The sequence below is a fragment of the Apis dorsata genome, unplaced genomic scaffold (genome assembly GCF_000469605.1).
Source record: "Apis dorsata unplaced genomic scaffold, Apis dorsata 1.3 scaffold_598, whole genome shotgun sequence".
Classification (NCBI taxonomy): domain Eukaryota; kingdom Metazoa; phylum Arthropoda; class Insecta; order Hymenoptera; family Apidae; genus Apis; species Apis dorsata.
The window spans coordinates 136,732-146,810 of NW_006263802.1; the positions used below are offsets into that span (position 1 = coordinate 136,732).

Here is a 10,079-nt window from a genome sequence, read left to right on the forward strand (position 1 = left end):
TGAACACCTTCCAACCCCTCATCCGATCCCGGCCGCGATTCTCAAAGCTTTGGAGTACATTGCAGCCCATCCGGAGCAAGACAGTGCGCGCTGATCCACGCAACACGCGAATAACAATAAAAGTAGAAATAAGGCGTAATTGACCCGACGATGGATCGAGTGCGAAAGTTTCGAGGCTCATCGTTACGCAGTGTATTTTTGTTTTTTTTTTTTTTTTATATAGACTTTACTTAATTTTTCTATTTTTTTCGTCATTGAATCGTCAGATGTTATTAATGTAGTGAGTCGTGTGAAACAACGCGACATTGCTTGACATTATTTTTTTTTTTTAGAAGATATGGATATGTAATTAGAGTTACAAGTCGTGATTCGATAACGTGATCGATGTTTATATGATAATGGTTGTGTATAAATATTTGTCTCAATTATACAATAAATTTTTAAGCGTTTAAATTGAACTCTTATGTTCTTAAGTCGTTTCTTCTTAAGTCTGATCCTTTCTTATGTACGAATATGTAATTAATTAATAGAGGATTGTGAATGAACGCATCAATTGTGAATGAAGAATAATTCTTCTTTTAAGGAGAATTAATTTTAAATTTATTTAGATAGAAATTTGGAACTCTTTTAAAATTGTTATGAATATAAAATGATAAATATATATTTAAGATCTGTTTATTGTATCTGGTTTTCTGGCATTCTTAATCCTCAATTTCTGTTGAATAATTAAAAATGATTAATTAACAATGCGATGAAACAGTTGTTAATTTTGCTTTAATATTTTCCATAATTTAATCATGGAATATGTACATTAATATTTATTATTTTTTTTTTTCAGTCATACATGTTATTCATAATATCTCAGTGTCGATTGATTTCATACGAACGTGTTTCATAACGATTAAGAGAGAACAAGTTCATAATCGATCAATTTTTATTAAGATTAAAAAGTCAGTTTTATCGTGTTACGTCAAAATTTTGTAACGCATATATACACTATATACCAGTGTATTATGGAACAATATTGCATAATTGCATAATAAGATGATAAATTACGTTTATGCTTAGACGTACAGATTCGATTATTCATGCAGATTAGCCAGATCTTTCTTCAAGGAACTGATTAACACTTCTTACGTCACGAGCATCAATCGTAAATGAAATGTATAAAGATTTAGAAACTGATTATTGAAAAAAAAAGATATAGATTTTTTAAAAGGATAAACATATATCTTATTATACGTATTTTTATGTATCTAATAATCTTTAACGCTTAATCAGAGTGTTCTGTTACTTCATAAGATTACCTAAAGGAGATTATTAACTTGACTAATTAATTCCAACGTTCAGTATAAAATTTAATCCTACGAGATAACGTATCGATAATTAATAACATGCACATGAATAATATTGTTAATAATTATGTAATGTTTATGCAAAATTTAAATCTAAAGAATATAATATGCAAAAAAGCAAGAAAATATTCAAAATATAATACGCATTATGATGATCGAAGAATAAGAAATCAAATCTCCATTTTTTTAATCAATTTAAATTTCATTTTGTATAAACATCCAATTCATTAATGGAATATATCGATTTTATATAACTTGTATAAAAAAGAGAAAATTTATTTATATTTATCATTATGAGAAAATATAAATTTCAAGAATATGTATAAAATAACAACATCCATTTCGTATCTTAAAATATGTATGTAATGTCAAGGTAAGTAGTTTAAAAGAAAAGGGAATTTTAAATATCGACGAAATTATAGTGAAAATAGCATACTAAAATGCTGATATATGATGAGATGGAAGAAAAAAGAAATATATCAGAAAGAAAAAGATAAAAAATATTATAATTTTTCATAATCATACGCATTAAAATTAAAATTAAAAACTAATTATAAGATTGAAACATTTTGAAACATAACTAGATTCAAATCTGGTGAAACATAACTAGATTCAAATATGGAGAAAAATGCAATAAGTTTCGTTTATTGTTACAATAAATAGAATAATGAACATTTTATATAATCACTATAAACAGATAAACGAATAAATATATTAAATTTGTTCCTCGAAATGTTAATAATCTCTAATTAAACCAAAGAATGATTGTTGGTAAAGGAAAATCAATATAAATCAATATCTATATAAACGTTTTGTCCATAAGTTCCGATAAATGGAGTTCTAGTGTATTGATTATTGAAACTAATTAAATTTGGTTAGAATGGGTGGTGATCGAGCGAATGCAAATTGACGTGGTGATGTGTTTGCGGGGATACAATGATCGAAAAGCGTAAACGGAATGATTAGAAACTGTGTACGTAGAATAAATGCAGTTGATTGCGAGTATATCTATGTACAATAATTTGTGAAAATGTTTGAACGTTCTAATTTTTAATTTTCCTTTCCTTTTTCATATAATATTTTTATGAAATGATGAAAAAAAACATCGTCTTAAGAAAAATTTTAAATAATATCAACTTTTATCTTCTTTCAGAGAAACAGAAAAGAATTGTAAATTTTCATAAGTTCGTAAATTCATCATTCGAAAGAAAAGTTGAAAGAATCTGAGTGAATATGAATTTGAAACTTGAAAAGATATTTCAAATCAAGTCAAATGACAGATTTGAATTAATAAAATGATTTCAAGTTACTTGGAAATTATTAGTTAATTGATAAAGAAAGAAAGCTCAAATAATTCACATTGATCGAATAAGCTTGAGCTATATGCAAAATGCATATTGCATGCTTCTATTTTTTTTCACTTTTTCGAAACTGTTTCTTTTCGTGTTCATTTCTCAATTAATTCGTCCATATTTCCCAATATTCCGAGCAAACAACAAAGGAGGAACAAAAACGGAGAGGAAAGCATCGAGGATCCGTGCAGAAGATACACGGCTACATTCCACGAATGTTGTTCGGTATATGAGACTGATGATGTCATTAACCATTGACCGACATCAGTTCAGAGTTGTCACACATTACACGTAAAACGACAGTGATGCATGGCTCGACAGGGGAAAAGGCAAGTTCCACAAAAGTCGCGCGTGTTTCACGTGACACGCGTTATTCAGAAGAATTATAATTAATATGGTCGCGGTTTGGTTAGCCGATTTCTAGGATTCGGTGAGAAAAAAAGGATCGAAACAGAGAAAAATCGAGATTCTTCTTGAGAATTGCTCTGAATGATTGATCGAATTTTTGTCATACTGGAAATTGTAGTACTTATTGATAGATTTAATGTATTGTTTATTTATTGTAATAATGACTTATTTGAGTCAGAATTTATTGGAATGTTAATAGAAAAATAAAAATGTAATTGTTAATCGTTAATTAAATATATTACAGCATTTCTATAATAATATCAAATTTCTATAGTAATGTTTAGTATTATGTATCATTATTTTCTGGTTTTATAAGAAATTTTTATATCAATCCTTTTTTTTGAATTAATTTTATTAATTATAATAAAATAATTTTTAGCTACTTTCTCATTTACAATTGAAATTATTAACAAAAACTTTATTATTGTTTTTATAAACTTTGTTTGAATATTATGATCTAATTAACATAAAAATTTAAATTTTTAATCAGATTTTAATGTGATAATTGTAAAATAACAACAATTAAATATTTGAAACAATTAAAATATAATATTATGTATCATGATTGTTGTCTAGTTAAATATAAAATTACCACATATAAATGATAAAATAATGGTTAAATATAAAACTTACCATATATAAAATTTTTTAAATTTTATTTTTAAGATATCTTTCTATAAATTTTTATATTTGTCTAAAATACAATTCATGAAAATTAGTTTAGTTATATATGGTCAAAATGCATCGTTGTAATTTATTCTTGGTTTTAAATTTTTCATTTCCAATTCTTCATTTGTTTTATGTCCTATAATTCCACATTCGTTCAGTTCAAACAGATTAAATTCCTTTTCATCAGCAAATATTATATTGTTCTATCACGTACAATCTTTATGACTTCGCATTTAAATTTTTTAATAAATATTATTTTAAGAGATTTGGCTTCATTTATAGTAACATAAATATATTTAATATATAGGTAACGATTATAGAAGTATATAACGATTATAGAATAGAATCAAATTTAATTATTAAGCTAATTAATAGATTAATCTATGATATAATATATATATATGTAATTGAAATTCTCAATAATCATAAAATCAAAAGTTAATTTAAATCAATTAGTTAGATTGTTTTTAATAATTAGTTATAAATAAAAATAATGAGATTATAATTTATTTATAAGAAATTATATAATAAAATATAATATTATAAAAAAGTAAGATATCCATAAACAAAAAAATTATTTTATTTAAAACACACTTCAAATGATAAGTCAATTTCTCTTGTTGAAAAATTAAAAAAGTGATATTCTTTTGGAAAAATTTAGATTAAGATCAAAATACTTTTAAAGAAAATAATTTTGATAGTTCATAAACAAATATTTTATTATTTATTTTATAATAAATCTCTATTGATAGAAAGAAAAGAATATGTTACATTTCATAAAATTTGTAGATAAATGTGAGAATTATTCATTGCTTAATATAATAATAAAACAATTAATTAATGTAAATGTTTTCCCTTATTTTGAAAAATAAATAATATCTAATAATGAGAAATTTAATTAAAAAATTTTAATAGTAAAAACTATTAGTAAAAAATACAAATAACGATGTTTTTTTTATCGACTTAGAAACTACAAAATTTAAACTATTATAGAAATATAAAATATAAAAATGATATATTATTTAAAAAAACTGAAAATGTATTAAACATAAATTTTTCTTAAAGTATAAACTTATATCTAATTTTAATAATAATTGTATCTAATATTTAAAAACAAATAGTTGAATAAACGATGTTTAAATACGATAATCTTCATAAGTACTTAGACGATATCCTTGGAATTAATTCATTAGGTATTTTCCATGTTTAATATATCGTCAATTAAAGCGATTAAATCGCCGATTTGTTAACTACGATTAGCTACTGCATTGTGTTCGTGGAACTCATAGTTAAGAATTGTACGAAATTATCTTTGATAGATAATTCTTTGATTTGCAATAAATATTTATATAATGCTCATGAACATTTTACATGTAAAAAAATTTCATTGATTTCTAGGAAAATTTAAATTTACATATAAAATTTCGAAAGTTAATTTTAATTTCTTTTAAAAATATGATAAAATTTAGAAATTAAATATTAACAAAAAGAATAATTTTTATGTGAAAAATATAGAGTTTTTCATTAATAATAACTTCTAATTCTAACTGACAATAATTTTTGTATAAAAATTGTTTGACATTGATTTGATTGGAGAAATCTAAGAATTGAGGATCTTCATTGTATTATTAGTAATGCAGTTTTGTAAGTAATGAAAGTTGTAATAAGTTGTAAATAGGACGCTGGTGATATAACTTGAAAAATTATGCAAAATAAATGCTATAACTAAATATATACGTAGTGTGAAAAATACGTTTGCATGTGAAACGAAAACATTAATTAGTTAGATATTAGTTATATTATATATATGTAGGAAAAAATTTGCTAAATTATTGTAAAATTATTTGTACGGCAGAGAAATGAAAAAAAAATTAAATTAGAAAAATAGAAACCATAAAATTTTTCTAATATTTTATTACACCTTATAATTTTATAAAATAAAAATACAAATAAAAATAAATTTCGTTCTATTCTATTAATTCTATTTCGTTCTTTTATTTCTATTAATTAGGAAAAAATAATGAAAATTAAAATTTCAAGATTACATTTAAAATCAAAAATATTTCGAAATACGATATTATTATATATTAAACATTTTATCACAAAAAATGATAATTCCAATCTTTTAAATATAACGCGTAAAATTTTAATTAATTTCAGTATAATAATAATACAAAATATCTTATAAAAAGATTTTTCATTCACACAATTTTTTCTTATTTTTACAATTTTTCACGAAATTCATATAAAATTCTCTTATGATTACTCCAAGACATTATTACAAACTCGATTTTTCTTTGGGTTGCAAATAATGAGCAACCCAACGCTAATAAAACGTTCTAAAGAAACATTATAAAAATACAGCAATAGCATAGCTCCATAATCAATGGGTACACAATTCACCCTTCGATCATCCATCCCGGTTATACATTTCATTTATCAAATACGAACTTTGCTTCCTCAAATACAAAACAAGTAGAAACTTCGCATTCGAGGCTCGTCCATAGAACCATAGATTACCTATATCTTTGCACGAATCTTCAATTGGTGGGGCAAGTTACATGCAAGATGGTCGTAATTCGAAATATCTAATCGGCACTGTGATCATGCGGCGTCTTCTTCGTGGCTAGGGATCGCATTATTGCACGGTCAGTATAATAATCCTAAAGGTCGTGCAACAAGTTGGATGGCCAAATTGCGTAACTAGACCGGCAGATCTAATTGCTGATATCTATTTGATCGTTCCAATAGACAGCCAGACGGAGAAAGTCTCTTATTTCTTCGCGATTCCTCGCATACCTCGTTCTTCGCTTCCTCGTCACGACACAACGCCCTCTGGATTCCATACTGACAGAAGAAGAGATCGCCGTGATCACGTGGAATGGTATAATACTTGTTTAACTTTGAAATTCAATTATAATGATTCATGAATCGTTCATATATGTTAAGTTCAATTAATCATCTGATAATTTTGATTTTAATGAAATTTTTTAAAATTGATTGAATGATGAAATTTATATTGAATACAATTGAAGAATACAATATGTTTTGGATGTTTTTATATCATGTGTATTCTGTAAAATTTTGCATGCAACGTATTAATATATTCGTGAGATACTCTTTAAAGAATTGATTCTAGATAGACAGAAACAAATAAAAAAGTTGGTATACAAAAATGTCGAAATTTATTTATTAAGTTATAAATAATTGAAGTTTGTGTTAGAAGAAATGAGATATAGATAGATTTATTTTCATCATATAGCTGTCTTGTTCAATCTTCATTTTACTTTATGCAAACTTCAAATCTTTATAATTTAATAATTAAGTCTTAAACAATAATTTTATATATTAATATATAAAAATTTTTTTTGTCGACAAGAAATATGTTTAAGAATGAAAATTAATCCCGAAAGTTTTTCATTCTTTCGTATTTTGAATGCCATTTTGTCTGGAATTTTTTTTTTTGCAAAAGAATGATAAAACATTAAACATTTAAAAATTAAACATTTTTTTATATTCTTTTTTCGATAAAAGAGTATTATAGTGAAAATTAATTAGTTTAAATAAACTCTTATTTTATAGAACAAGTAAAGATTTACAAAATATGATTTATAAGAAATTGTAAAAGTGAAGAGAAACAAATAACAAAAATAGATATCAAAAAATGAAAAAAAAAAAATTCTAATTTGCAAATGTAACATTTAACATAGATTTATGTGTGATGTTCATTATAGTATGAGATAATAAGAAAGAAGATTTAATATCAATAATAGCTTAGTATTAACATTGTAATTTATATTCATGAATGAAGACCATGAAATACTAATATTATTCATACCCTGACTTTTCAATTACATATCATTACATTCTCTATGAATTCTAAACAAAGTAGCATACTTCAAATTCATACAATATATTTATTATAATTAAAAATTATAAAATATCATTATTTTCTTATTTTATTCAAATATTTTATTCAAATATTCATATATAAATCAGTTTACTTAAATCAATCTATTTTATATCACATAAAATATACAAATTGACTATTTTATTAATGAATCAATTAAATTTAATTAAATCAATTAAATTTTGTTTATTATAAAAATATCTTTTTTATTAGATAAAAGACATTTGCTGAATTCGTTTTGATGTATCCCTTAATTAATTACATTTCTTAAAAAATTCAAGATAATCTTAAAAACTTATAAGAAAATTATCTTTTATAAAAAAATATCAAATATTATCTTTGCAGATTCTTTGAAATTATATTTTCTACAGTAAAAAAATCTTATTGGTCAATTAACGATAATTGAAAATAATTGAGATGATTCATCATCATTTATCATTACAGAATATTCATTTACTATCAAGAATTAAATATTGGCTTAAAGTAGAAGTTCTGAAATATATCATAGAGCAAAATTTTATAATATAATTTTATTAAATTAAGATATAGATATGATAAATATTAAAATATCACAAAACCTCGTTATCCTCATTATCAATATTACTTTCATGAAATCATATCATAATCATATCATCATGATTTATATCATAATCATAATCATAATCATGATTTAAAAAATATGACATTATATAATATATAAATTATATCTGTAAACATTCGAGAATCTAATTGTTCTTGGAACAAAAAAGAATTAACGATTAATGCTTTAGGAAATAATCCATAATATTGATTATATCCATTGACACATTAATCAATGATCAATGATTATTATTTATGCAATAATTATTCAAATGAATCTTAATTAATAGATTTCAAAAATTTTCTAAAATATGAATTTTTCATTAAAGAAATTTCGAAATATGAATTTTAATTAACATAAATAAACATTACATATAAAATATTTAACATTTCACTTATAAGTTTCACATTTACTTATGAAGGGATGTAGAATGTAAAATAAAAAAATATTATTTTTAAAAAATATGGAAAATGGGAAAAAATTTCATTGATATTGATATTTAAGATATAAGAAAAAATATATAAATAAATGATAATAAAGGAATAACACACAGTGACATCAGATGCACAAATTTATGAACTGACTTAATGATCAGATAAACGTTCCTCGACTAGATAATGATGAGGATCTTGTTTGATTCTACAAATTACACAAAAAGAAGTATTATTCATATCATTAACAATATTCATAATTGCAACATATGATAAAGACTTACTCAGCGACTCGTTTTTAAATGTCACCTGTTGAAAACAAGATGAAACGAAATTTCTGCAACAATCTTGAGTTATGAATCTATCTAGATTTTTTGATCAAATATACATAATTCCGAAAGATTTTCGGAATTTTTTATGAGAAAGTAATGTGAAAAAAGAAGAAAATCTTTTTAATTTCTTTTCAAAGAAATGATTCAATAAAAATAAATCAATGAAAAAAGAAGCTATATGATTGAAAGTAATAATCTTTTCAATTGCTTTTTAATGAAATAATTGAGTATCAATGACAAAAAAAAAAGAATATAAAAGAAAAAAAGAGAATAAAAAGAATGATCATTTTAATTTTTTCTTTAAATATTCTTTCAATGAAAAAAATTATATGACAAAAATAGAATAACAAAAGAAATAAAGAAGAATTTAAAATAAAAAAAATATTTATATATAGTTTTTTTTTCAATAAAGTGATTAATCTTTAAAAAAATAAAATGAATAAGAAGAAATGAATAGAACAGAAAAGTAGGAAATCTTTTTGATTTCTTCTTAATGAAATGATCATTTTACTGTAAAGAAGAGAATTATACGCAAAACAAGAAAAAAATTAAATAATAATTTTTCTATTTTGATGTAATATTTATATACGTTTTATCGATTTAAAAATCTTTAAAAGTTATTTTTCTTAAAATCCTAATTTTTCAGTTGTTATTACCGCAACAAGTGTGTTAAAATATGTTATAACGATACAAATCTCAATGAAAAAGAAAACAATATGGGAAGAAGGGGAATACAGAAGAAGGAAGTAAAAACGAGTTTTCCTTTTATTTTTCAGTTTTCAGTACACAAATACAAATAGTGCAAACATCAAATACATCGTGAAATATCGTGACACAACGGTTCGTGTCTCGTTCATTTTATTACATAATCGAAGGTGTGTAGAAAATCATTGTCATGTTATGCAACAACAAAGTAAATAATGTAAAGTTTTAAAGATACGCCATCTCGAGTGAAGCTGGATTGTCATGCTTCGAAGCCTGGATAATTCTTGTCCAAAGAGTAGCCGAAATTTTGGAATAATTTTATGCGAAAACTGAATCT

At 23.5% G+C, this 10,079-nt stretch overlaps 1 protein-coding gene across 1 annotated transcript in view; it reads left to right on the forward strand.

Annotated features, from left to right (window-relative positions):
* The window catches only part of LOC102679128 (larval cuticle protein LCP-17-like), a 2,099-nt gene extending 1,641 nt beyond the window's left edge, over window positions 1-458 (forward strand). Inside the window, exon 3 of the mRNA XM_006621168.2 lies at window positions 1-458. This exon is cut by the window's left edge and continues 1 nt beyond it. Coding sequence (XP_006621231.1) covers window positions 1-94 — 94 coding nt within the window. The 3' untranslated portion in view covers window positions 95-458.
* Window positions 459-10,079: the final 9,621 nt, after the last annotated feature.